The sequence below is a fragment of the Platalea leucorodia genome (genome assembly GCF_965183815.1).
Source record: "Platalea leucorodia genome assembly, chromosome: 1".
In the NCBI taxonomy this organism is placed as follows: domain Eukaryota; kingdom Metazoa; phylum Chordata; class Aves; order Pelecaniformes; family Threskiornithidae; genus Platalea; species Platalea leucorodia.
In genome coordinates this window covers 167,672,208-167,700,122 of record NC_138823.1, presented here as the reverse complement: position 1 = coordinate 167,700,122, position 27,915 = coordinate 167,672,208, and the positions used below count along the sequence as shown (strand labels likewise).

General features: G+C 61.5%; 3 protein-coding genes across 4 annotated transcripts in view; 1 reads left to right on the top strand and 2 right to left on the bottom strand.

Annotated features, from left to right (window-relative positions):
- Positions 1 to 13,360, top strand: part of SETD2 (SET domain containing 2, histone lysine methyltransferase) — a gene marked incomplete at its 5' end in the record, with an annotated part of 72,890 nt that extends 59,530 nt beyond the window's left edge. For both annotated transcript variants that reach the window (XM_082305106.1, XM_082305105.1), the window contains 6 exons: positions 314 to 448; positions 1,043 to 1,182; positions 3,502 to 3,613; positions 10,598 to 10,678; positions 10,901 to 11,002; positions 12,598 to 13,360. In XM_082305106.1, coding sequence (XP_082161232.1) covers positions 314 to 448; positions 1,043 to 1,182; positions 3,502 to 3,613; positions 10,598 to 10,678; positions 10,901 to 11,002; positions 12,598 to 12,759 — 732 coding nt within the window. In that variant the 3' untranslated portion in view covers positions 12,760 to 13,360. The remainder of the gene's footprint in view (positions 1 to 313; positions 449 to 1,042; positions 1,183 to 3,501; positions 3,614 to 10,597; positions 10,679 to 10,900; positions 11,003 to 12,597) is intronic.
- A 1,260-nt stretch (positions 13,361 to 14,620) lies between these two features.
- On the bottom strand, positions 14,621 to 18,109 carry LOC309597519 (death domain-containing membrane protein NRADD-like; the record flags this gene model as incomplete). Its single annotated transcript, XM_082327004.1, has 5 exons — positions 14,621 to 14,925; positions 16,319 to 16,464; positions 16,535 to 16,718; positions 16,949 to 17,078; positions 18,011 to 18,109. 5 exons carry the CDS (start codon positions 18,107 to 18,109, stop codon positions 14,621 to 14,623), a joined length of 864 nt encoding a protein of 287 aa, XP_082183130.1.
- A 1,852-nt stretch (positions 18,110 to 19,961) lies between these two features.
- Positions 19,962 to 27,371, bottom strand: LOC309586790 (D-serine dehydratase-like; the record flags this gene model as incomplete). Its single annotated transcript, XM_082304289.1, has 8 exons — positions 19,962 to 20,051; positions 20,132 to 20,237; positions 20,327 to 20,516; positions 20,606 to 20,727; positions 22,650 to 22,836; positions 23,514 to 23,794; positions 25,538 to 25,687; positions 27,352 to 27,371. 8 exons carry the CDS (start codon positions 27,369 to 27,371, stop codon positions 19,962 to 19,964), a joined length of 1,146 nt encoding a protein of 381 aa, XP_082160415.1.
- Positions 27,372 to 27,915: the final 544 nt, after the last annotated feature.

The window sequence follows — 27,915 nt, the reverse complement described above, 5'->3', positions numbered from 1 at the left end:
TCGTTAACAAGGGTGCGGGTGTTCAGCATCTTGCCAGTGCCTAGTTCTTCCTAAAAGCAAGACGTAGGCGATTGTACGACTCCTGGGATAGCAAATAGGCCAATTGTATATGAAGATCGTTTGGTTGAACCCCACCTCGGTCACTGGTTATTGCTGTTTGGTTTGAATGTTACCTTCCCCTCGTCCTTGAGGACTATGATCCTCTTCTTGCCTCCACTATTTGATTCCCAGTAAGGAAAGCTGTACTGTGTCCTCCAGTAAAGGGTTTTTTGGTAAAGCAAGCTGACTTGTGATTCCTCATGCTCCGTTTCAGAGTTACGCCCAGCCAGGTCTCCAGTACATCCAGGGCCAGCAGATTTACACGGCTCATCCGCAGGGAGTCATCGTGCAGCCACCGACAGCAGTAACTACGATCGTCGCAGCTGGGCAGCCTCAGCCTATCCAGCAGGTAAGGCTTGGTGGGTCAGAAGGGATGGGGAGCGTTCGTCTCCGTCTGCTTTGGGTTTGCGTGATTCCCCGTGGCTTCTGGATGCTGTGAAAGCGTTGGTGGTACCAGCCGGAGGAGTTTCCCATGCGGCAGCGTGCTGGCACCCTTTGGGGTGCTCCTCTCCAGGCTGGGTGCGGGCATCAGACACATTTTTGGGGTTTTGAGCCCAGATCCTGTTGTGTTCAGGCTTTCTCACAGCACATCCGAGAAGGCTGTGCATGGGTGGGCACCTGCGAGCTCCACGACCTGGTTTTGCCGCTGAAGCCCCTCCATCAGAAGTGGTGGTTTTGGCAGCCACCACGGAGGATTTAAGAGCACAGGTGGCAAAGCGGCTGCATTATAAGCTCAAGGTGTGGTCGAGCGGGTGCTTGGGGTATTTGATGAAGAACTAGGGAAAGACATTGTCCTCATCACTTCTTGGGCCAACACTAATGCTGTTTTTAAGTTTTCCCTTCAACAAAGTCTTTGTCATGGGGGAAAGAGCTGTCGGGGCTGCTCTGACCGCTGTCACGACCACTCATGTCGTTCTCTTCACCCCTTTTGTGCTATTTTCAGCCAGAGCTTGTGGTGACCAACAACCTCCTGGACTTGCCTCCACCATCCCCTCCAAAACCCAAAACGATTGTCCTCCCACCCAACTGGAAAACAGCCCGAGATCCAGAGGGGAAGATCTACTACTACCACGTGGTAACGAGGTGAGCGCGATAACGAGGTGAGCGCGATACCGAGGTGAGCGTGATGGCTGCTTCGGGGCTGGAGATTGATAGCTCAAGCAAAGGAATTGGGTGGAAGAGAAATGGATGTTCAGCACCATCTTTCTCCTCAGTATCTCGGTCAAGTTGGATTTAGTTCTTTTGACATCATCTTTGGTTCCCATCACTCTGCCGGAACGCGCCGTGCCGCATATGGTGCCAAAATGGCAGCAGAATTAACAGGTAGAGACCTTGTCTGCCCCTCGTGCTCTGAAACGCCCGTGCGGCTCTGCCAGCGGTGCCGGGCAAATAACCCCGGGCTGCGGTGGCTCGGGGATCAGCCGTGATCCATGGCGTGGGGCATCGAAGGGTTGGTTTTCTCACCCTCATTCTTTCCATCTTCAAGCCTCCCGTCTGTTCTGGAGCAAGAAATAATTTCCCAGTGTTTTCCTCATACCTTTGCGATCAGTTTTGGAAGGTACCAGGTTTATGGATCAATACCTATGAACTTATCTAAAATGAGTATAATGAATTTTAGTCTTTTTTTAATTTCAAACTCCATATGAGGTCTGTATGGGGATCCACCTCTCTAAAGGGTTAAGCCTGAGTATTTTCTTACATGTCCTGACTGTCTTGATGTCAGTTATTGTTACTTGCGCACATTTCTCTGCATCGATCGATCTTTTCAGTCTCAATTTCAATGTTTGGACTCCTTCTGGCTACCGTACGCATCAAGAGTTGCACCGACAGCGGAGCAGGAGACCTTCAAACCCCAGGAAGAAAAAGAAAACAGTCGAGCGGGAATTTGTGATTTGTGCCGTGGTTTGGAAGCCTTGCAATGAGATGGGGAGACCCAACTGAGCCTTCCCCCTTGGCAAGGAACGTCTCCTCCGTGCATCTTCCGCAGCTAGACGAGAAGCCGCTAATTTAATATAATTAATCTTGTACTTTTTCGAGGAGCACATGCTGGAACATTTCTTTCACTCCTCCTTTTAACTGTGTATCTTCCGACAGGACGAGGCCAGTAGAGGAAAGGAAATCTTATTTCTTGATATGCTTTCTTTTTAATTTTTTCTCCCTTTTTTTTCTTTTTGAATATTGCATTTTACGTAGCAATCAACTCAGTAGCGGTCTGAGGTCAGGGATAGCCAGCAGCATCTGGAGAATGAAGCGGCACGATGGAGCACGTGGGGGCTGGTTGAAACACGGCTTTCGCCTTTCCCCCAGCGTTTCCTGAAAAGTAAAAAGCCTTGAAGTGGGACAGGGTTTCTGATACAGGTCAGAAACCTCGAGAAACTCAAACCAGCGACTCCTTTTGATGCAGGCTTTCAGGTTTGGTTTTTTTATTGCAGCGAAGAGTGCGCGTCCTGGCTTCACACAGAGTTTAGAGATGGAAAATAGTTGCTGCGTTAGGTCACATCCGGACCTGACGTGGGCTGCTGGAGATCTGGCCTTTGCATCCCTCTCGTTTAGTCTGTTTGTGAGTCCTCTCACCTGATGGAGAGTCCCTAGTCCTGCAAAGACAGCCGTCTGTCCTGTTGGCCCCCATTTCTCCTGGTTGTGTTCCTCCCCGGCTCTGTGGTGTTCCTCCCCGGCACCGTCCTGTATCAGCTCTCGGATGCTGATGGTTGTCCAGACCAGTTCTCCCCATCCTTCCCCAGTTTGAGCGTGGTGGGGCTCTTCCCCGCTCGTTGGCAGCCTCTGATGGTTTCTTCCATCTCAGCTGAGATGCTTCTGCCGAAACGGCGCTTCCCACGTGCGGTGAGCCCAGGAGACCTCTAGCCCTGCGTTTAGCCTCTTCCAGCGTATGGAAGAGCTTGGTGTCATCTGCCCATCCATCCTTTCAAGCTCCTGCTCATTCCCGTGGCCTTTCTCAAGATCTTTGGTCTGTGGCCTTTCTGCCACGAGATACCGGTGGCTGAACACTTGGCTCGAGGTGCCAAGGGCCGGCCCTTGCTCTGGGGGAAGGAGCGCCTTCCCCGACGTCTCCGCTGTGATGTCTCCCGTCTTTCCACGCCAGAATCGCCCATCTTTTTTATTTCATGCCTGTGACGAACTTCCCTGGATCTCGCGCTGTCACCGGTGATAGAAAATCGTGCAAATTCCCTTTTTTACGTTCTTCTTGCTTGCCTTCAGCCTTCTCCAACTTAGAAGCCTACTCAAACTCATCATTAATAGCAAGAGAGGGCCATGCGTTACACCCGTGTTAAGAGTTTCGATGACTGATGGAGACCAGATGTCCCAGTTGATGGGACAATCAATAAGCAGGTACCAGTTACTTTTAAGAGGGTGACGGTGGTCTGTCTGTCTGTCTTCCTCCAGGCAAACCCAATGGGACCCTCCTACCTGGGACAGCCCAGGGGATGACGCCAGCCTTGAACACGAAGCTGAAATGGACCTCGGGACCCCAACGTACGATGAAAACCCCATGAAGGTAAGCGCCGGGGGTCAGCGAGGGAAACGCGGCGTTAACGTCTCTGGGGCAGAGCGCGGGGGTGATCCTGTCCTGCGGAGCAGGAGCAGCAAACGCCGGGGCTGTTGTTGGGGTCGGTACGGACTTGGGGGGCGATGGAGGGACAGCAGCGACCTGAGATAAGCCGTAGTGGCTGTATTGACCATGGGGCCAGTGGTTTTTTGTGCTTTAAAATAGTGGTAGAGGATTAACGGAGTTAAGTTGTTCTTTTCTTGCCACTCTGAAATACCTGATGACACATGCTGTGCTGGCCGGTAGCCGCTGAAGAGCAGCTTGCCCTGGTTGCTGCCAGGTTTTGCCCTGGTGGCAAATAGTTGAGCAGAGATTTTCGCGGTGCTCTCACCTCCTTGTCCTTCTGGGTGCTGGCTTGGTAAAGACCCCGGTGCTCCTTTGTCACCTCTCAGAGATTCAACAAGGCTCAGGGCCGGGTCCTGCCCTGGGGGCACAGCAACCCCAGGCACCGCTGCAGGCGTGGGGAGGAGCGGCTGGGAGCTGCCCGGCGGGAAAGGGCCTGGGGGTGCTGGTCGACAGCCGCTGGACACGAGCCAGCAGGGTGCCCAGGTGGCCAAGGGGGCCAGTGGCACCCTGGCTTGTGTCAGGAACGGTGTGGCCAGCAGGAGCGGGGCAGGGATGGTCCCCCCGTGCTGGGCACTGGTGAGGCCGCCCCTCGAATGCTGTGCTCAGCGCTGGGCCCCGCACCCCAAGGCGGCCATGGAGGGGCTGGAGCGTGGCCAGAGCAGGGCAGCGAGGCTGGGGCAGGGGCTGGAGCACAAGGCTGGGGAGGAGCGGCTGGGGGAGCTGGGGGGGCTCAGCCTGGAGAAGAGGAGGCTGAGGGGAGCCCTCATCGCTCTCTGCAACGGCCTGAAAGGAGGCTGGAGCCGGGGGGGTCGGTCTCTGCTCCCCAGGAACAAGCGATGGGACGAGAGGGAACGGCCTCAAGCTGCGCCAGGGCAGGGTTGGGGTGGGTGTTAGGAACAATCCCTTCCCCAAAGGGCTGCCAGGCCCTGGCCCAGGCTGCCCCGGGCAGGGGCTGAGTCCCCATCCCTGGGGGGATTGAAAAGCCGGGGAGATGTGGTGCTTGGGGACATGGGTTAGTGGTGGCCTTGGCAGCGCTGGGTTAGCGGTTGGACTCGATGATCTTAAGGGTCTTTTCCAACCTTAACGATTCTGTGATTCTATGATTCTCTCGGGCTGTGCCGATCGCGGCTTGCGTGAGCGCAGGACTTCCCTGGGGGGGCGGCTGATGTTCTGCCCTGGATACCAAGCGTTGCTCCAACCTCATGTGCGGCGACGACCTTGTAACTGGCCGAAAAAAGGGGCATTGCGGGGGGATAACATTGAAATAGGAAAAAGTAACGGTGCCGCAGCAGGGGAGTGGGGAGCTCTGTGTTGCCTCCACCACCAGCTGCCTTTCTGCTTTCCTGGTGAGCGCTGCAGCGTCTCCGTCGCTCCTGCTCTCAAAGGTGACACCTGAGGGGACAGAGCTGCTCTCCAAATGGGACTGGATTTCCAGTTAGGTCCCTCTGTGGCCATATCTACCCCAGCGCTCGGCGGGAGGGGACTTGGCTGAGCCTCCTCGGAGGGACACGTCTGCCGTCGGTGCGGGTTTCCAGCTCTGCCAGCCCTTGCAGAGCAGGGCAGAGCCTGAGCAGCGATTGCTGAGCCCCTGTAGATAAATCAGCCTTATATACCTTTCCGATTCCCTAAAAAGAAGAGAGAAGAGCCACGGAAAGAAAGGTTTATCAGGTTATAACTCTCGGGGAGCAATTCTTGTGATGCTCCGGTGATACCCACAGACCCGGCATGGATTTGCTGTAGGTACTGAAGGCGCCGTCCGTCCTACAAGGCCCAGGAACGTCTCCCGCTGCTGCCGTCGCCTTCCCGCAGGCTCTTCCCACGTGCTGCCAGTTCCCTAAGGGTTAACCCGGTCCCCATAATGCCTTCGAATACTTCAGCCAGGATTCCTGGCGAGTTCACTTAAACTACGTTATTTACAAATATTTATCTCCTATAAGAAAGTTAATTAGAAAATGAACTAAGGCCTGGTACGCGCTGCTCGGCCGCGGAGCCTTTACTTCTGCAGAGGAATCCAGAAAAGCCTTTTAAATGATTTTTGTCCCTGGGTCGGCATCGCGCGTACCCTGCCAGCATCCCTCGCCGTTCTGGGAACCTCGGCGGGCAAAGGAGCAAATAGTCGGGGCGCTGGGGGGGTTCCTAAACCCGCGAGCGTCCCGGGATCACTGGGGCTCGCTGGATCCCTTAGGGGAGCTTGGGGCTCGGTAGCGTGCAGCGGCCGTGCCGATACCTCACTTTATCGTGCTCAGCCAAAGCATTAAACACTGAGCTCATCCGGCTTTATGAACTCTCCAGATGACTCAGGCTGAAAAGAACAACAAATATTCCTAATTCGCCTCTTTTCTACAGCGCGTTTCACTTCGCTGGGAAGGGTTTTCCGTGTGCTCGCCTCGGGTCGATCCCAGTTTATCTGCACTTGCCTGTCGCTTCTGGGTTGGGTGGCAAATGGCTGTTGAAGGATATCGGTGTGCAAAGTGAGCCACGAGAACCTATTTATCAAACAGACCTTCATTTTAGGCTTTAAGGCGAGGTTTTATTAAGCCAGAATAGCCGTAAACTGCATCTCCATGGGGGGGATTTGCTGCTCTAGCCACGTGAGCGAAAGTTGGATGGTGTGGACCAGCCTGGAGATACTGGGGAGCATCCCTGTGATGAGAACAAGGTGCTGAGACGAAGGTTGGGCTCTTCTGAGCGAGAAAATCTGTTTGTGCTGGTGCCGTGCAGCTTGGGAGTCTTTTTCTTATGACTTCCGAGGGTCTCGGCGGTGCCTGTGGCTGCAAAGGGAGCAGCGAGGAAAGGTGCTTCTGTAAACGCCGGCTTCAAGACCTTTGGGATAAAAAAGGTGCTGAAGACCGGGGCGATGCTCGAAGGGCTTCGCCTCGGGGCAGAGGTGAGCTGGCTGCTTCTGCTCGGAGATTTTGCTGCTCACTCAACCCCCCAAATCCCTGTTTTCAGGTGCAAAACTTCTCTGAAGCCATCAATACCTCGTTCCTAAGTTAACACCGGCCGCGCCGCTTTGGCTGACCTCACGGCGATGGGGTTCTTCCTCACTTTAAAGCTTTAAATCTTTTTCTTCTCGGCCGGGATCGCCTAAAGGTTGGGCTTTTCCCGGCTGTGGAAATAACGTTGAATTCCCACGTGGTCGTAGCTCGCTCGCCGCCGCCTCCGTAACGATGCTTCCACCCTGAAATTGCAACCACATTCCTTGGATTTTTTTACCCTCCTCCTCCCCACCCCGCACCTTTTCCAAGCGGGATAAAACCCGCCGGCGTCGCGGCTCCGGCCATCCAACAGCTGCTGCTGCTATTCCTGGTGGATCCCGGCTGCGGGGCACCGCTCGCCCCGGCGAAACGCCTGCGACGGCGGCGAGTTGGGTATTTTATTTCCTCCGGAGCGTGTTCAACGCGCTTCCGAGCATCACCTGCTCCTTCTTGATACCCTCAGAGCCCCGGCGGGGCCGGCGTCGCCCCGGCTGGCGTCAGCGGGGGGTGAGCTCGCCTGGGGCTCGCATGCCGGTTTACTGGTTTTGATGGAAAGGCACAAGACGCACGCGGAGCCTCACTATTTCCCTTTAAAGCACATCTTAAAACCCGTTTTTTGTCCCGGGAAAAGGGGTTTCATGAGAGGGTGGCCCGGCGGAGCGCTCGGGGAGGTTGGCAATGACACAGGGCTGGATGCTGAAGTTTTTGCATCCTTTGAAGACGGAAAAAGCCCGGATTGATTGCACGGATGTGTTTGTGTCTCTGCCCATCGGTGCCTCCCGAAGAGCACGGAAAGGTCGGCATCAGCGGGGCAGATCCCAGCAGCCTTATCCCGGAGAAGAGCAGCGTGCAAATTTCCCGGCCCGTTTGGCTGGATCCCAGGCTGGTTTTCCCCTCACAGCGTCTTTGCCCCCCTCTCCATCCCCGCCTCTCCTCTGGAGGGGTTTTGCATAAAGCAGCAAGGCTGATAAAGGTGAATTCCGTCGTTTTTGGGGGCTTTCCCTGTGTTACAGTTTTCCTGGCGGGCGGCACGGCTTTGGATTACGGGAGCGCTTTGGAGGGGCTCCGGGGGAAGCCCTGCGGTCACGTCAAGGCAGGCTAAAGTCCTTCGATAAGGAGGTTTTAATGTCAAAATAAAGATTAATTTTAGCATAAGGAGGAATTAGCACTTTTGTGCAAGAAGTAGCTTAGAAATACGGTTTCTATTTCTCCTCTTCGTGCCCCTGAATATTTTGGCACTGGTTTTTCCCCCGATCCCGCGTGCTGCGGCCAAGCGGAGCGGGGTCTCGCCCGAGCTGCCGGACCGCGCTGCCTGCCTGGTGCCGGCAGGGACCACAGCCCTGCGTCGGCTCACAGCTCTCCCGTCCGGCGGCCTTGGTGGCCAGCCGGCCTTTGGCTTCTCCTTCCCGCTCCGGTCCCCAAAAAAGTGCTATTTTCCCCTTCCAGGTCACCCCCGCAGCCCAGGCAGCTCCCGCGGTTGTGGTGGGAAGCGATGGAGCCTTTCCACAGCTTGAAATCCCAGGAGCCTTTAGTCCTAGGCTTAATCCATCCAGGCCAGGCTTTATTTTTGCATTTACTTTCTTTACGCATTTATTTACACGCGTCTTTACGTGGCCTTTGCGGCGCTTCCCTGCAAGCTCCTCCAAGCCCATCCTCCGGCTCTCCTGAAGCTAATTAGCGCTGGTAATTTATAACGTCCTTTGAGGGCTAAATTAAAATCCCCGTCGTTACCAAACTGTAGAAAATAACTCCTTCCTTCTGCTGGCGCAGGGAATGAAGGGAAATTCGGGTGTGCCGGTGAACTCGGGGCTCGGTGCCGGAGAAGGGGTCGGTGATGGAGAAGGGCTTGGTGACGGGAGGTGGCAGGGCTCGGTGCCGCCGCCGTGCCGCGCCGGGAGCCGGCAGGGAGCCATCTGCTCCCCATTAACCAACCTTTTGATGTCGGGACCCGAGCGGGGAGCGGGGAGCGGCGAGCTTTGATGTGCGGCCAGCCCTGAGACGCACCAGCGCTCGCTCGGGACAGCCCTCGGCAATAAAACTTCCCCGTCAAGGGTTGATTAAGCGCCGGCGTTCGTTTGCTTGCGAGACTTTGCAGCTCTGCCCTCCAGCCTCAGCCGGGCGCGTCTTTGGGGTTTGAAAGGGATGGGATGGCTCCTGCTTTTTTCAGTGTTAAATACTCAAAAAAATTGGGTTTTTTTAAATAAAAAGAAATAGCAGGGCACCTTCAAGGAGCAGAAGGAGAAGGCAAACCTCCCCCGGCTTTGCAAGCCTTGAACAAGCCCTTTTGAGCTCTCTGTCCTTAAAACCTGAGTCGTGATGACCCGCGGTACCCACACCTCTCTCCGAACCCGGCGCCGGAGGAGAGACGCTGCTTTTCGAGGAGGTCGCGGGGCTGGAAGGCAAAGCCCGCCGGGATGGGCGCGCGGGGGGAGGCGGGCGTCGAGCCGGCGGCGAAGGGGTGCTCACCAGGATGCGGCGGGTGCCGTTCCTACACCATTAATACAGGCAGCGAATTAAAGCAGCCGGTGCCTGTGGGATCGGTACTCGGGGGAACAGCCAGAAATTCCGATAAAATTCACTTTATTCTCCCGCAGTCGCCTATAGCTAACGATCATCTGCTGTAAATGCTCGCCAGTGGGGTCCCGGCCCTCGCAGCGGTGTCGGCACGAGGGTGCCGGTGTGCCGGCACGCCGCTCCGGCGGGGATGGTTCTGCCGCGGCTGATAGCTGCCACCAAGCTCCTGGCTTTGATTACCGGGCTGAATAAACGAGCGTGGCCCTAACGGCCCCCGGAGCAGGGTTAGGACAGCGTCCCCCCTGCCCGGTGTCCGGCCCTGCTGGATTCATCCCTGCAAATCCTCCGCGTGCCGGTAATTAGGCTTTAACGGGCGTGAAATAAATGGAGGGGGAGCTTCTCCCTCGCCTCCGGCTGAAGGTAATACCCCCCGCAGCGCTTGCCCCCCAGACCAGCCCGGCTCCCCCAGGACCAGCCCGCGCCCTTTTTCCAGCTTTTTTTCCAAAGAAAACCAGTCCTGGCGTGCTCCCAGCCCAGCAGCGTGGCTGGGGCGCACTGGGAAGCGTGCGGGGACCGGGCTGGGGAGTGTGCTGGGACCAGGCTGGGAAGCGTGCCAGGACCAGGCTGGGGAGTGTGCTGGGACTGGGCTGGGAAGCACTCCGGAATTGGGCTGGGAGTGTGCTGGGACCGGCCTGGGAAGTGCGCCGGCACCGGGCTGGAGAGCGTGCCAGGACTAGGCTGGGAAGCGCGCCGGCACCGGGCTGGGAAGCACGCCGGCACCGGGCTAGGAAGCGTGCCGGGTCAGGGTGGGGAGCGTGCCAGCACTGGGCTGGGAACCATGCCTGGATTGGGGTGAGGAGCATGCCGGCATCGGGCTGGGAAGCTCACCGGGACCAGGCTGGGAAGCGTTCCTGGTTTGGGGTGGGGAGTGTGCTGGTATTGGGCTGGGAAGGTTACTGGGACTGGGCTGGGAAGCGTGCCTGGATCGGGCTGGGAGGCATGCCGGCATCGGGCTAGGGAGTGCACTGGGACCAGGCTGGGAAGGGTGTTGGGAATGGGTTGGGGAGCACACCAGGACTGCCAGGATTGGACCGGGGAGCGCACCGGCACTGGGCTGGGAAGCTCACCGGGATCAGGCTGGGAAGCGTGCCTGGATTGGGCTGGAGAGCATGCCGGCATCGGGCTGGGAAGTGCCGGCAACGGGCTGGGAAGCTCACCGGGAACAGGCTGGGAAGCGCCCGCCGCCCGCCGGGCAGCGGAGCAGGGATGGGTGGCCGGAGCACTGTCCCCACGGCGGGGACGGGGACGGGGCTGGGACAGGGATCCCTGCTCGCCCCGGACAGCGTCCAACACCCTTTTATTTCCCTCTTTCCAGTCTTCCAAGAAGCCCAAGACGGCGGAAGCGGACACGTCGAGCGAGCTAGCCAAGAAGAGCAAGGAGGTGTTCAGGAAAGAAGTGAGTGTCCCCCGCCCCCCGGGGGGTTTGTCACCGTCCCAGGGGGTGTCGGGGTTCACCGTCCCCTGCGGGCGATGTGACGCCGGAGCGGGGGACCCCGCTGCTCGGGGACACGGGGGCGTCCCCCCCCCCCGGGTCCGGGGGTCACCGGCTCCTTGGGGACACGTCCCCGCGGGGCCGGTGAGGGAGGGCAGGGCCGGATCCAGGTCTCCTCTCCCGCAGATGTCGCAGTTCATCGTGCAGTGCCTGAACCCCTACCGCAAACCCGACTGCAAGGTCGGGCGCATCACCACCACCGAGGACTTCAAACACCTGGCGCGCAAGGTGACGCGGCGCGGGGCGGCGCGGGGCGGCGCGGGGCGCGTGGCACCCCTGCTGCCGGCTCCTCTGGCCGGGGAAGGGGAGGGAAATGGCAACGTCGGAGGAATAACAGGGCAACAGCAGCCAATATTTGGGAATAATAGCCAGTATCTGGGGACTGTTAGGGGATAATAGCCAATATTTGGGGAATAATAGCTGATATTTGGGAATAATAGCCAATATTTGGGGACTGTTGGGGGGTAATAGTCAATATTTGGGGGATAATAGCTGATATTTGGGAATAATAGCCAATGTTTGGGGACTGTTTGGGGACAATAGTCAATATTTGGGGGATAATAGCTAATATTTGGGGAAGACTTGGGGATAATAGTCAATACTTAGGGGATAATAGCCAATATTTGGGAATAATAGCCAGTATTTGGGGACTGTTTGGAGATAATAGTCAATATTTGGGGGATAATAGCCAATATTTGGGGAAGACTTGGGGATAATAGTCAATATTTGGGGGATAATAACCGGTATCTGGGAATAATAGCCAATGTTTGGGGACTGTTTGGGGATAATAGTCGATATTTGGGGGATAATAGCCGATATTTGGGAATAATAGCCAATATTTGGGGACTGTTAGGGGATAATAGCCAATATTTGGGGAAGATTTGGGGATAATAGTCAATATTTGGTGGATAACAGCCAATATTGGGCGAATATTTGTGGATGATAGGAAATATTTGGGGGATAATAGCCAATACTGGGGGATAATAGGAAATATTTGGGGAATAATAGCCAATATTGGGGGCATATTTGCAGATAATAGTCAATATTTGGGGAATAATAGTCAATATTTGGGAATAATAGCCAATATTTGGGGGCTGTTTGGGGATAATAGGAAATATTTGGGGAATAATAGCCAATATTGGGGGAATATTAGCAGATAATAGTCAATATTTGGGGAATATTTGGGGATAATAGCCAATATTTGGGGAATAAGAGGAAATATTTGGGGATAATAGCCAATATTTGGGAATAATAGCCAATATTTGGGGACTGTTTGGGGATAATAGTCAATATTTGGGGGATAATAGCCAATATTTGGGGAACAAGAGGAAATATTTGGGGAAGATTTGGGGATAATAGGAAATATTTGGGGATAATAGCCAATATTTGAGGAATAAGAGGAAATATTTGGGGAACATTTGGGGATAATAGCCAATATTTGGGGAACAAGAGGAAATATTTGGGAATAATAGCCAATATTTAGGGAATATTTGGGGATAATAGTCAATATTTGGGGGATAATAGCCAATATTTGGGGAATAAGAGGAAATATTTGGGGATAATAGTCAATATTTGGGGAACATTTGGGGATAATAGCCAGTATTTGGGGGATAATAGCCAATATTTGGGGGATAATAGCCAGTATTTGGGGAATAAGAGGAAATATTTGGGGACTTTTTGGGAAATAATGAATATTTGGGGACCACTGGGGAATATTTGGGGAATACGAAGAACGATTTGGGGACTCTCTGGGGACGAAGAGCCCCGGAGCCGCGGCTGTTTGGGAACGCCGCTGGCTATCCCGGCCCTGCCTCTGCCCGCAGCTGACGCACGGCGTCATGAACAAGGAGCTGAAATACTGCAAGAACCCGGAGGACCTGGAGTGCAACGAGAACGTCAAGCACAAGACGAAGGAGTACATCAAGAAATACATGCAGAAATTCGGGGCCATCTACAAACCCAAAGAAGACACGGACCTGGAGTAACCGCCGCCGCCTCCGCCGGGATTCGCGGTTTTAAACCCCCCCCAACCTGTGAATTTATTCTTTTATTTTTTTTTTTTTTTTAAAAAAAAAAAAAAAAAAAGAAAAAAGAAAGAAGAAAAACTTTGTTCCCTACAGCGTGAGGCAGTTTGTGCTGCCGGGGCGACGCGGAGGAAAAGCCGGGCTTTGCTAAGCCGGGCTTTGCCAAGCCGGGCTTCGCCGGCTGCCCCGGCGGCGCTGTCGGACGCGCCCCCCCCGTGCGGCACCAACCTCTGTATTATATTTTAACGTATATGTGAATATATTGATAATTTTCGGGGTTTTTTTTTTTGCTTTTAGCCCAGGACGTGTCGGCACCACGGGAACACTTTGTACGGATAGTTTCGGGGTTCTTCTTTTTGGTTTTTTTTCCCGGTTGTTTCCTTGGTTTTATTTTTGGTTCTGCGAGGTTTAATCTGTTTTCATGTAAATATTGCGGAGCGGGGCTGCCCCCGGATTTCTGGCAGGCCTCGCGCGATGTTGATAAGATTGATTTTACTGCTTAAATCATTTTACTTTATCCAATTTTTACGGAACTTTTTATGTAAAAAAAAGAAAAAAAAAAAATAAAAGAAAAACGACAAAAACGCGACAGCGGCCCCGGCCCCAGGAGGGGTTTGGCGCGGCTGGGGGGGCTGGCGGTGGGGACACCGTGGTGGCCCTCTCGCTCGGGGACCCCCCCGTCCCCCCCAGCGTCCCCGCGAGGCCCGGGGCGGGCAGCGGGCCGGGGTTTCGGGGTGACGGCGCCGGGGCGGGGGCGCCTGCGCGCGTTTTGGTGGGAAAATGGCTCTTTTCCGTCACGCAGCGTCCCCCGGTGCCACCTGGCGCTTTGGGGGTGTCCCCCCCCCAGGGCCACCCACCCGCCTGCCGGCCTTACGTGGGACAGACATCCCGGGGACACACGGACACCCAAAGACACACGTCCTGGGGACATGGGCGTGGAGGGGGACACACGGACACCCAAGGACACACGTCCCAGGGATGCGCGCTTGGGGACACATGTGGATGCCCAAGGACAGACGTCCCGGGGACACACGGACACCCAAAGACACACATCCCGGGGACACACAGACACCTGGGGGGACACATCCTGGGGACACACGGCCACCCAAGGACAGACATCCCGGGGACAGGTGCTTGTGGGGACACACAGCCACCTGGGGACAGACATCCCGGGGACACACAGATGCTTGAGGACACAGCTCCTGGGGACACACGGACACCTGAGGACAGACATCCCTGGGACATGCACTTGGGGACAGACGGACACCTGGGGACAGACATCCTGGGGACACATGGACACTCAAAGACAGATATCCCAGTGACACATGCTTGTGGGGACACACGGACACCCGGGGACAGACATCCTGGGGACACATGGATGGTTGAGGACACAGCTCCTGGGGACACACGGACACCCGAGGACAGACATCCCGGGGACAGGCACTTGCGGGGACACACAGACACCTGGGGGGACACATCCTGGGGACACATGGACACCCGAGGACAGACATCCCGGGGACACGTGCTTGTGGGGACACACGGACACCCGAGGACAGATATCCCAGGGACAGGTGCCTGTGGGGACACACGGACACCCGAGGACAGACCGGGGACACAAGTGACACATTTAATGCGCCCACCCCGGGACCAGCGCGTCCCCGAGGCTCCCGCCCTCCGCCACCGTCCCCGCACCGCGGCCGCGGCCCCCCCCCCACCCCCCTAAAAAAGTACAAAACCCACTTAAAAAAACCGGGAGGAGCCGGGAGCGGCCGCCGAGCCCACGCGGCGGCGGCCCGGCCCGCTGGCCCTCGGGGACGCCGGGTCACACCGCGGAGGTGGCGTCCCCCGGTCCCGCCAAACGCCGGGCCGCGTCGTGCCGGCCGATGGCGGCCAGGGCCTGGCAGAGGGAATCCAGCGTGGCCCCCTCGGCGCCGGCCCAGGCGCTGAGCAGGGTGCGGGTGGGCGCTCGGCCTCGGCCGAAGGCGCCGATGGCGTCGGGGCCGAAGCCCAGGCGGGCGGCCAGGCTGCGCCAGTCCCCGCCGGGACCCCCGCTCTCCAGCAGCCGCTCCAGCTCCTCCTGCCGCTGCGGCGGCACCGCGCTCAACGGGTGCCCCTCGGGGCGGGGGGCTGCGGGCGGGGGTTGGGGGTCAGGGGCGGCACCCCAAATCGCCACCCGGCACCCGGCGCTGCTTCGGTGCCGGAGGTGTCGCCGGCTCTCGGGAGGGAGAGATTTACCGGGGTATGGGTGCTCCCCAACCCTGTCTGGGTGCTACGTTACCCCCATTTGGGTGCTACCTGGGGCATGGGTGCTCCCCAACCTCATCCGGGTGCTCCCCAACGCCATCCGGGTGCTCCCCGACCCGTTTAGGTGCTCCCCAAGGCATGGGTGCTCCCCGACCCCATCCGGGTGCTCCCCAAACCCATTTGGGTGCTCCCCGACCCCATCCGGGTGCTCCCCGACCCCATCCGGGTGCTCCCTGGGGCATGGGTGCTCCCCGACCCCGTTTGGGTGCTCCCCAACCCCATTTGGGTGCTCCCCGACCCCTGCTTGGATGCTCCCCAGGGCGTGGGTGCTCCCCAACCCCGACTGGGTGCTTTCCATCCCCCATTTGGGTGCTCCCCAGGGCACAGGTGCTCCCTGACCCCCATCAAGGTGATCCCCATTTGGGTGGTCTCCAGGGCATGGGTGCTCCCCAATCCCGTTTGGGTGCTCCCCGACCCCACGTGGGTGCTCCCCAACCCTGTTTGGGTGCTACCTGACCCCAACTTGGGTGCTACCTGGGGCACGGGTGCTCCCCGACCCCATCCGGGTGCTCCCCAACCCCATTCGGGTGCTACGTGGGGCATGGGTGCTCCCCAACCCCATTTGGGTGCTCCCCAACCCCTATTTGGGTGCTCCCCAACCCTATCCAGGTGCTCTCCAACCCCATCCAGGTGCTCCCCAGGGCATGGGTGCTCCCCAACCCCATTTGGGTGCTCCCCAACCCCATCCGGGTGCTCCCCAACCCCTGTTTGGGTGCTCCCCAGGGCATGGGTGCTCCCTGACCCCGTTTGGGTGCTCCCCAACCCCATTTGGGTGCTCTCCAACCCCATCCGGGTGCTCCCCAACCCCATCCGGGTGCTACGTGGGGCATGGGTGCTCCCCAACCCCATTTGGGTGCTCCCCAACCCCATCTGGGTGCTCCCCAACCCCATCCGGGTGCTCCCCAGGGCATGGGAGCTCCCCGACCCCATCCAGGTATTCCCCGACCCCATTTGGGTGCCTCCTGACCCCGTTTGGGTGCTCCCCACCCCCACCCAGGTGAACCCCAAGGTAGGGACGCTCCCCAACCCATCCGGATGCTCCCCGGGCCATGGTGACACCCCAAACCCACCTGGGTGCTCCCTAGAGCCCCCCAACCCCATCCAGATGCTCCCACGGGTGCTCCCCACCCCGCTCCCGATGACATCGGGGGACAAACCCCCCCCCCCCGGCCCGGGATGGGTGCCCCCCACCCGAAGCCCGTCGCCGGGTGCTCACCCTTGCCGGGCTGGTGGGGCTCCTGCAGGCTGTGGGTGTCGAGGAAGACCCCGCTGTCGCTCTGCAGCTTCTCCCCCTCGGGGGCCGCCCCCACGTCCCCTGCCCGCGCCTTGGCCAGCTGCCGCTTCTGCCTGCACGTGTGCCAGCTGCCCGCGGGGCCGGGGGTCACCCCGGGCCCCGCCACCCCCGCGCCCCCCGGGTGCCCCCCAAACCTACCACTTGAAGGCCACGTAGGCGAGGAGCCCCACCACCACGGCGGCCAGGAGGGAGCAGTAGACCGGGATGATGTCCTTGCCGCCGGCCTCGGGCGGCGGCGGCAGGAATTCGGGGGTGACGGGCGAGGGGTCCCCCGTCACCGGCTCCCCGGGGGGGGCCCCCTCCGTCCGCTCCGGGTCCTCGGCTACGGGGACGGAGGTTAGGGGCGCCCCGCTCCCTCCCCGCCCCCGCCTCAGTGTCCCGGGGCGGATTGCGGGGTGGCGGGGGGGTGGGGGACACGGACCCCAAATACGTTGGGGTGCTGCATGGTGGGTGCCCCCCGCACCCCGATTTCCCGCTGCGATGCGCCCCAGAGCCACGGATGGGGAAACTGAGGCACGGTGCGGCCGGGGGGCGCGGGGTGGGGGTACTCACCGCGGGCGCAGGGCTGGCAGCAGGCGTCGGCGTGGCCGCAGGGCTCGGTGCCGCCGAAGCCGGGGGGACAGGGGGTGCAGCACCCCGCCGCCGCCGTCGTCCTCCCGCACCCGCCGCCGCGCCCCGGCACCTGCGGGGACGGAGGGGGGGGCCCTGCCTCAGTTTCCCCTCCGCGCTGCCCCCCGCCAGGCCCCGCCGTGGCAGCCCGGGGCGCGGCGGGGGGCGAGGGCCGGCTCCCCCCCATCGGCGGGGTGACGGGGGCGGGGGGAGGAAGCACGAAGAGAAACGAAAGCGGAAAATGGAATAAAAGGGATGGAAAGAAAAGGGAATCCGCAGCCGGGGGGGAGCAAGGGGTGAAACGGAGGGGGAAAGAAACGGGGTCGGCAGGAAAGGAAGGAAAAAGAAGGGAAGCGAGACGAAGCGAAGTGAGATGAAGTGAAGTGAAGTGAAATAAAGTGAAGTAAAAAGTGAAGTAAAGCGAAATAAGTGAAGTGAAATAAAGAAATAAAGTGAAATAAAGTGAAATAAGTGAAATAAAGTGAAATAAAGAAATAAAGTGAAATAAAGAAATAAAGTGAAATAAAGAAATAAAGTGAAATAAAGTGAAATAAAGTGAAATAAAGTGAAGTGAAATAAGTGAAGTAAAGTTAAATAAGTGAAATAAAGAAATAAAGTGAAATAAAGCGAAATAAAGTGAAATAAAGTGAAATAAAAAGTGGAAAAATATGAAACAGAGTAAACCAAAATAGAAATAAAACGAAATAAAATTTAAAAAATAATGAAAGAAAAGGAAATAAAATGAACTAAACCGAACTAAACGAACCTAAACTAAAACACAATAAAATAAAACGAAATAAAAAGAAAACAAAAGAAACCGAACCAAACCAAAGACAACAAAAAGCCGTGAAGCGAAGCGGAGCGGCCCGGGGGCGGGGGCGGCCCGGCGGCTCCCGGGGCTGCAGCGGGGACCCCCGTCCCGTCCCGTCCCGTCCCGTCCCGTCCCCGTCCCCGTCCCCGTCCCCGTCCCCGTCCCCCCCCGGCCCGGCCCGGCCCCGCCCGCACCGGGCACAGCAGCAGCAGCAGCAGCGGGAGCAGGAGCGGCCCCGGGGGCGGCGGCGGCGGCAGCAGCGGGAGCCGCAGCACCGCCCGGCCCCGCCGCATCGCCCAGACCCGGGCCGGGCCCCGGCACCCGCTCCCTCCGCTCCGAACGGCTCCGATCCGCTCCGAACGGCTCCGATCCGCTCCGAACGGCTCCGAACGACTCCGATCCGCTCCGAACGGCTCCGATCCGCTCCGAACGGCTCCGATCCGCTCCGGTCCCGTCCGGCTCCGCCTCGGTTCGGCTCCGCTCGGTCCGGTCCGGCTGCGCTCGGCTCCGCTCGGCTCGGCTCGGCTCGCTCCGGTCCGCTTCGCCTGGGCGAGGCTCGCCCCGGGCCGGGCAGGGCGGGGCGCTTCGCTATTGGCTGAGAGCGGCGGCGGGGCGTGGCTACGCGCGGAGCTCCGCCCCCTCCCGGCTCGGCTGGGCTCGGGTCCGCTTCGGGTCCGCTTCGGGCCAGCCCAGTGGCTCGACTGGGACCGGACTGGTCCGAACTGGGTCCCTCCCCCCCCGCGCCGCCACCTCCCCGCGGCCGGTGCCCTCCTGCCCCGGGGCAAAAGTGCCTGGAAATGGGGAAAAGCGGCTTTATTGACCCGGGGGTGGGGCGGGGGGGCAGCACCGGCGGGGTGCAGGGGTCTCGGCAGGGGTGCGGGACCTTGGGACGGGTGCTGGGTCTCGGCGTGGGTGCAGCACCCTGGTGCAGATGCAGCAGGGTCTCGGCGTGGGTGCACAGGCTCAGCATGGGTGCAGCACCCCACCGTGGGTGCACGGTCTCGTGGTGGGTGCAGGGTCTCGGCGTGGGTGCAGGGTCTCCGTGTGGGTGCAGGACCTCGGCTTGGGTGCAAGACTTTGGCGTGGGTGCAGCACCCCGGTGTGCGTGCATGGCCTCGGTGCGGGTGCAGGACCCCGGTGCGGGTGCAGGACGCTGGCGTGGGTACATGTTCCTGGTGTGGGAGCAGGATCTTGGTGTGGGTGCAGAATCTCGGCATGGGTGCAAGACCCCAGGATGGGTGCAATGCCCCGGCGTGGGTGCAGCACCCTGGTGTGGGTCCATGGCATTGGTGTGGGTGCAGGACCCTCGCATGGGTGCAGGACCCCGGTGTGGGTGCAGGACTCCAGCATGGGTGCAGGACCTTGGCATGGGTGCAGGGTCTCGGCGTGGGTGCACGGTCCCAGCATGGGTGCAGGATCCTGGTGTGGGTGCAGCACCCTGCTGTGGGTGCATGGCCTTGCTGCGGGTGCAGGACGCTGGTGTGGCTGCAGAAGCCCGATGTGGGTGCAGGACTCCAGCACGGGTGCATGGTCTTGGCATGGGTGCAGCACCCTGCTGTGGGTGCAGCACCCTGGCATGGGTGCAGCACCCTGACATGGGTGCAGGACCTTGGTGTGGGTGCAGAATCTCGGCATGGGTGCAAGACCGCAGCATGGGTGCAATACCCTGGCGTGGGTGCAGCACCCTGGCGTGGGTGCAGCACCCTGCTGTGGGTGCATGGCCTTGGTGCAAGTGCAGGACGCTGGTGTGGCTGCAGAAGCCCGATATGGGTGCAGGACTCCAGCACGGGTGCGTGGTTTTGGCATGGGTGCAGGATCTTGGTGTGGGTGCAGAATCTTGGTGTGGGTGCAAGACCCCAGCACGGGTGCATGGTCTTGGCATGGGTGCAGCACCCTGCTGTGGGTGCAGCACCCTGGCACGGGTGCAGGACCTTGGTGTGGGTGCAGGATCTTGGTGTGGGTGCAGGATCTCAGCATGGGTGCAAGACCGCAGCATGGGTGCAATGCCCCGGCGTGCGTGCAGCAGCCTGGCATGGGTGCAGCACCCTGCTGTGGGTGCATGGCCTCGCTGCGGGTGCAGGATGCTGGCGTGGGCGCAGGGCCTCGGCGTGGGCGCAGCGCCCCGGCAGCTCCCTGCTCCCCTCCCTACCAGCCGCGGACGGGGTGCCAGAGCTCCACCACCTTCCCCTCGGCGTGGACGTAGTAGACGGGGTGCATGGCGGCGGTGGCGCAGGCCTGCGGTGGGTAGGGATGCTGAGCCGGGCGTGGCTGGGGCGTGGCGGGGCGTGGCAGGGCGGGGCGGGGCGGGTACTCACGTGGAAGGGGATGAGAGCCAGGATGCTGCCCAACGGGAAGCGCTCGAAATCCAACTGTCCATCGATGGCCTCCACCTGCCCGTGCTCCTGCGTCAGCCCCACCAGCCTGCGGGGACACGCCGTCACGTCCCCGCCCGTGCCTGTGTCCCCGTCCCCGCCCGTGCCTGTGTCCCCGTCCCCGCCCGCGGCCCTCACCTGAGCTGGGGGTGCCCCTCGATGGCGGCGCAGCCCACGGGCGCCTGGTCCCGGCCGTGGAGGCTGAGGGCTGCCCAGCCGCAATCCACCAGCAGCTGCTTGCGGTGGGGGTAGTGACCGATGACCCTGGTCAGGACGCGGATGGCCACCTCCTCCGGGCGACAGGAACCCAGCTGGGTCTGCTGAAGGTCTGGGAGAAGAGGGTGCCCAGCCCAGGGTGGGGGTGCGTCCCACCCTGGGGTCCCACCAGCGTTTGGGGGGGGGTCCTGACCCACTCACCGTAGAAGAGGTAGTTGCCCGGGTGGAGCTCGGTGAGCTGGGCCATCTCCGGCACCGGGTGGCTGCAGGACGGCGTGGAGCCGATGCTGGCCTGGGGACACGGCACGCCCGCCTGCCGCAGCCTGCCGGCACACGGGACCCTCTGAGCGGCCGGGGCATGGCTGGGGGGGGACATCACCCCCAGGCACCGTGGGACGGGGGGCAGAGGTGGGGCCATCACCCTTGGGCACCATGGAAACCAGAGCTGGGGCCATCACCCCTGGTGCCATCACCCCTGGTGCCACAGGAGCAGGACTGGAGCCGGGTCCATCACCCCCAGGCACCGTGGCAGGGGGAGCAGAGGTGGGGCCATCACCCTTGGGTGCCACAGGAGCGGGACCAGAGCTGGATCCATCACCCCTGGTGCCACAGGAGCAGGACCAGAGGTGGGTCCATCACCCCTGGGCACCATGGGGAGCAGGACCAGAGGTGGATCCATCACCCCCAGGTGCCATGGGAGTGGGAGCAGAGGTGGGGCCATCACCCTTGGGTGCCACAGGAGCAGGACCAGAGGTGGGTCCATCACCCCCAGGTGCCATGGGAGTGGGACTGGAGGTGGGTCCATCACCTCTGGGCACCCCAGGAGAGGGACCGGAGGTGGGGATGCCCCAGGGAGCCCCAAATGTGCCAGGGAGCCTCTCCCAGATGTTCAAGGGAGCCGTCCAGATGTGAAAGACACACCCCCCCCGCCACAGTGTGCCAGGAGGACCCCAAGATGTGCTGGGGAGCCAGCCAGATGTGCCTGGATGCCATCCAGATGTGCCAGAGACCCCCCCCAGATGCAATAGAGACACCCCCCCCCAAACACTCAAGGCAGGTTGCCCACCCCAGATATGCCAGAGCACCCCTCCAGATGTGGCCGGGACCACCCCCAGATGTGCCCAGGCATTCCCGAATGGGCCTGAGATCCACCCATATGAGCTGGAGATCCCCCCCAGATGTTTTAAAGCACTCCCAGATGTGTCTGGGAGCCCCCCCGAGGTATGCCAAGCCCCCCCAGATGTGCCAGGGCACCTCCAGATGTGCTCGGGAGCCCCCAGATGTGCCTGAGATCCACCCACATGAGCTGGAGAGCTCCCCAGATGTGTTAAAACGCCCCCAGACGTTGCAGGGGCCCCCTCTGATGTGTCAGAGCCCCCCCCAGATGTGCGCAGGAGCCCCTAGATGTGCTCGAACCCCACCCCCCCAGTATGCCAGAGCCCCCCCAGATGTGCCTGAGCCCCCCAGATGTTCCTGGACCGCCCCCAGATGTGCCCGAGCACCCTCCAGGTGTGCCTGGGACCATCCCCAGATGTGCCTGAGAGCCCCCCCAGCTGTGCCAGGGCACCCCTAGCCGTGCTGGGGGACCCCCCCAGATGTTCCAGGGGAACCCCAGATGTGCCCAAGTTCTTCCCAGATGTGTCCGAGCCACGCAGATGTGTTGCCCCCCCCCCACATTCAAAGGCCACGTGGCGAGGGGGTGCCATGGGGCGCAGCGGGGTGGGGTGGGGGCAGAGCAGCCCCCCAACTTTGGGGGGAAACTGGGGGGGGGGGCAGCAGGTTTCCCCGTGTGCCTCAGTTTCCCCATTGCAAAATGGTGCCGCAACCAGCGGGGGCGGGAGCGGGGACCCCCAGGACGCATCCCCAGGGGCGCACGGCCCCACGCACAGGGGATGGGGGTCCCGGGGGGGACCCCACTGACCCCCCCCCCCCCCGCCAGTGGGAGCCATCCGGCAGCAATTCCCTCCAGGATGCAAAACCCCGCTGGGATAAAAGGGTGACGAGGGGGAAGGGACAATGACACCGGTCACAACCGGCCACCAAACCACATCAAAGGTGACCGGAGCCGCCAGCATCCTCCTCCGCCTCCCGGGGGGGCTTTGTAGGGCCCCCTTTTATGGGGGCGATTTGCATTTCCAACCAGCCGCCGGGTTTTATGGGGGGTGGGGGACACCCCAGGGTGGCCAACCCCCCCCCCCCCCCAAATCCCCTTAACTCTGCCCCTCCCCGAGTTTGGGCCACTCACGCGGTGACAAAGTCGAGCACGGCGATGGCGGTGGCCCGGGCGATGGCTTGGATGGCGGGGACGTCGCGGCAGCCGTAGGTGTCCCCGCAGTGAGCGTAGACCCCGACCAGCGTCACCTCCTCCGGGGCGTCCTGGGCGATGGCCCGGGCCAGCGACATGGCGGCGGGGTCCGTGGGCCGCACGCCGGCTGGGAGGGGGGTCTGAGCGTGGGTGCTGGGTGGGGGGCTCAGGGGCCCCTGGGGAGACGATGGGGGGTTGGGGGGCATCACCCCCCCATGGAGTGTCCTGGGGGGGGGGGCGAAATGTCCCATCCTGGGGGCTCTGGGCCACCTCTGCCCCATGGCACGTCCTCGAATTGTGACTTTTTTTGGGGGGGGGTGTCTTAAATTCCCCGTCCTGGTGGGGCGTCCCCCCGCCATGGCGCACCCCTGGGGTGGGTGGGTGAAGGGGGGGTTGGGGTGGGGGGGGTTAAATACCCCATCATGGGGGTGGGGGGCTATGGGGCACCTCTGCCCCATGGAGCGCCCTTGAATAACGATTTGGGGGGGGGGGGGAGGGGGTCTTAGATGCCCCAGTCCTGGTTGAACTGGGGGCTCTGGGGGCTCGGGGTCGGTGGGCACGAGCGTCCTTCCCCAGCGGAGCGCCCTTGAATAATGACTTGGTGTTTTTGGGACGGGGGGCTTGAATCCCCCGTCCCGGTTGAGCTGCTGGGGGGGGACATGGAGCACCCACCCCTGGGGGGGGGGAGAACACCCATGGCGAGGGTGGTACCCCATCCCCGCCCCGCGGCACCCCAGGCGCTGGTGGGGTTGTTGCGGGTGGGCTTTTTTTTTTGGTGGGGGGTGGGGGGGGGGGGTCACCTACCCCTGCCGTTCCCGCAGTCGAGCTTGAGCCAGACGAGCCAGCGCTTGCCGGCGGGCAGCGGGCGCCGGCGCAGGAGGGCCAAGGCCCGGGGGGCGTCGAGGAGGAGCTGGAAGGCGCGAAGGCGCTGGGCCAGGGCGGCGCACTCCTCCAGCCGCCCCGCCGGCAGCGGGTAGGCGTAGAGGATGTCATCGAAGCCCCCCGCCGCGAAGAAGCGAGCTTCGGCCAAGGTGGAGACCACGATGCCGCGGCGGGTGCCGCCCGTCGCCAGCATGGCACCTTCTCTGGGGGGGGGGGGGATGCTAAGGGGGTGCTGGGGTGGGGGGTGAGGGGATGCTGGGGGGTGCTGGGGAGGAGGGTGGGGGATACTGGTGGGGAAGGTGGGGGTGCTGGGGAGGAGAATGGGGGTGCTGGGGGATACTGGGGGGGTTCTGGGGAGGATGGGGGATGAGGGGGTGCTGGGGGGATGCTAAGGGGGTGCTGGGGGGGGATGAGGGGGTGCTGGGGAGGAGGGTGGGGGATACTGGTGGGGAAGGTGGGGGTGCTGGGGAGGAGAATGGGGGGTACTGGGGGGATACTGGGTGGGTTCTGGGGAGGATGGGGGATGAGGAGGTGCTGGGAGGTGCTGGGGGATGCTGGGTGGTGCTGGGGAGGAAGGTGGGGGATACTGGTGGGCAAGGTGGGGGTGCTGGGGAGGAGAATGGGGGGTACTGGGGGGATACTGGGTGGGTTCTGGGGAGGATGGGGGATGAGGGGATGCTGGAGGGGTGCTGGGGGGTGATGGGGAGGAAGGTGGGCGGATACTGGTGGGGAAGGTGGGGGTGCTGGGGAGGAGAATGGGGTCTGTGGGGTGATACTGGGGGGGTTCTGGGGAGGATAGGGGATGAGGGGGTGCTGGGGGGGTGCTGGGGTGGAGGGGGGATGCTGGGGGGTGCTGGGGAGGAAGGTGGGGGATACTGGTGGGGAAGGTGGGAGTGCTGAGGAGGAGAACAGGGGGATGCTGGGGGGATACTGGGGGGGTTGTGGAGAAGGTGCTGGGGGAAGATGGGGCATGAGGCGGTGCTAGGGGGATGCTGGAGAGGAAGGTGGGGGGCATGCTGGGGGGTACTGGGGGGTTGCTGAGGGGATACCGGTGGGGAAGGTGGCAGTGCTGAGGAGGAGAATAGGGGGATGGTGGAAGGGATACTGGGAGGATGCTGGAGGGATGCTGGGGGGAATGGTGGAGAGGAAGGTGGGGGGATGTTGGGAGGATGCTGGGGGTTTGCTGGGGGCATAGTGAGGGGATGATGGGGAGGAAGGTGGAGGGATACTGGGGGGGAAGATGGGGGAGTGCTGGGGAGATGCTGGGAGGATACTGGGGAGAGGTGGGGGGTGCTGGGGAGGAAGGTGGGGAGATGCTGGGGGGGAAGTTGAGGGGTGCTGAGGGGGAGGATGGGGGCATGGTGGGAGGGATACTGGGAGGATGCTGCAGGGATGAGGGGGGAGATGCTGGTGGGGAAGGTGAGGGGAAAGCTGGGGGAATGTTGGGGGGATTTTGGAGGGGAGGATGGGGAGATGCTGAGAGATGCTGGGAGGTTGCTGGGGGTATGCTGGGGGGACACTGGGGGATGCTGGGGGGACACTGGGGGATGCTGGGGAGGATGCTGGGGGATGCTGGGGGGACACTGGGGGATGCTGGGGAGGATGCTGGGGGATGCTGGGGGGACACTGGGGGATGCTGGGGAGGATGCTGGGGGATGCTGGGGGGACACTGGGGGATGCTGGGGAGGATGCTGGGGGATGCTGGGGGATGCTGGGGGGACACTGGGGGATGCTGGGGAGGATGCTGGGGGATGCTGGGGGGACACTGGGGGATGCTGGGGAGGATGCTGGGGGATGCTGGGGGGACACTGGGGGATGCTGGGGAGGATGCTGGGGGATGCTGGGGGGGACACTGGGGGATGCTGGGGGGGACACTGGGGGATGCTGGGGAGGATGCTGGGGGATGCTGGGGGGGACACTGGGGGATGCTGGGGGGACACACTCACAGCGTCTTGTGGGTCTTGACGTGGGGGCGCAGGCGGAGGCCGAGGGCCCGGCAGCGCTCCCGCATGCGCTCGGCGTTGTGCCGCAGCGTCGCCTGGTCCAGGGTCAGCGCCGGGGTGGGCAACTGCTCCAGGGGGGCTCCCAGCCACCTGCTGCTGCTGCTGCTGCGGGGGAGCGGGGGGGAACCTGCCCTGCACCCAGCCCTGCACCCCGCCCTGCACCCAGCCCACCCCACGGGCACGGCGGTGGCTGCTGTGGGTCCCTGCCCCCCCGGGTGGGTGCTGGGGGTCAGTGGGCTGAGCCCCACAGGGCACAGAGCTGCGGGGTTCCCTTGGTCTCAGCTGGACACGGGGACCGGGACACCTGGGACTGGGGCACCTGGGTCACCTGGGACTGGGACACTGGGAACAAGGACACTTGGGACTGGGAAACCTGGGACTGGGACACTGGGAACAAGGACACTTGGGACCGGGACACCTGGGACTGGGACACCTGGGTCACCTGGGATTGGGACACTGGGAACAAGGACACTTGGGACTGGGAAACCTGGGACTGGGACACCTGGGTCACCTGGGACTGGGACACTGGGAACAAGGACACTTGGGACTGGGAAACCTGGGACTGGGACACTTGGGACTGGGACATCTGGGATGGGGACACCTGAGACTGGGTCACCTGGGATAGGGACATATGGGACTGGGGCACTCGAGTTACCTGGGACAGGGATACTGGAAACAGAGACATATGGGACTGGGACACCTGGGACTGGAATACTGGGAACAGGGACATCTGGGACTGGGAAACCTGGGAGAGGGACACTTGGGACTGGGACACTTGAGTCACCTGGGATAAGGATACTGGAAACAGAGATATATGGACTGGGACACCTAGGTCAGCTGAGACTGGGACACTGGGAACAGGGACATCTGGGACTAGAACATATGGGATAGGGACAGTGGGAACTGGGACTTGAGACTGGGACCTATGGGAATGGGAAACATGGGACTGGGACAGCTGGGTCACCTGGGACTGGGACACTGGGAACAAGGACACTTGGGTCTGGGATACTGGGAACAGGGACACCTGGGACTGGGAAACCTAGGACAGGGACACCTGAGTCCCCATGGGAATGGGACACGTGGGACTGGCACACCTGGGATAGGGACATATGGGACAGGGACAGTGGGAACTGGGACTTGAGACTGGGACCTATGGGCATGGGAAACCTGGGACTGGGACACCTGGGTCACCTGGGACTGGGACACTGGGAACAGGGACATCTGGGACTGGGAAACCTGGGACTGGGACACTTGGGACTCGGACATCTGGGATGGGGACACCTGAGACTGGGCCACCTGGGACAGGGACATATGGGACTGGGGCACCTGGGATTGGGACACTTGGATCAGCTGGGACTGGGATATTGGGAACAGGGACACCTGGGACTGGAACACATGGGATAGGGACAGTGGGAACTGGGACTTGAGACTGGGACCTATGGGAGTGGGAAACGTGGGACTGGGACACTTGGGTCACCTGGGATAGGGACACTGGGAACAGGGACACTTGGGACAGGGATGCCTGGGACTGGGACACTGGAAACTGCCACCTGGGACTGGGCCACGTGGGACTGGGCCACCTGGGCCCAGGGCGCAGGGACCAGGACACCAGTCCATGCCCAGGTGGGACGGGGACTCCCGGCCCCCGCGGCGGGGTCACCTCCGTATCCCCACCGACACCCGGGGCACCCAGCGCCAGGCTGTCGGGGGTGAAGGTCCCGGTGGCACCCTGAGCACCCATGCCTCCCCCTGCCCACCTGTCCGTCTGTCCGTCCATCCCTCCGTCCGGCGCCGCGGCTGCTCCCGGCTCTGCTCCGGTGGCCCCGCTGGTGCCCGCTCCACGTGACGCCGTGGGCACCCGCAGCCAGCCTTGGCCAGGGACAGAGGTCACTGCCGGCCACGGGGCCCCCCCGGGGGTGGCAGGGGCAGGGGAGGACACGGCCACCACGGCCGGCGACGCTCAGCCTCCCCGAGACAGCACAGGGACAGCCTGCCAGCTCCCTGGGGCCAGCGGCCAGCTCCAGAGCCCCGTGCCTGGCGGGGCGGGGGGGGGGGACGGGACGGGAAGGACGGCTGAGACCTTACATGCTCGTTCTACATGTGCACAGGGCCGCCGAGACCCCCCCCGTGCTCGTGACACATGGGTGCGCGGCTGCTGAGACCCGGCACGTTCGTGACACGTGGGCACAGGGTTGCTGGTGGCTGAGGCCGCACGTGCTCATGACACGTGCGCACACAGCTGCCGAGGGCCCGGCTGCCCTGTGCTGGTGACACGGGGGTGCACGGCAGCAGAGACCCCCCCCCCCCCCCCCCCCCCGTGC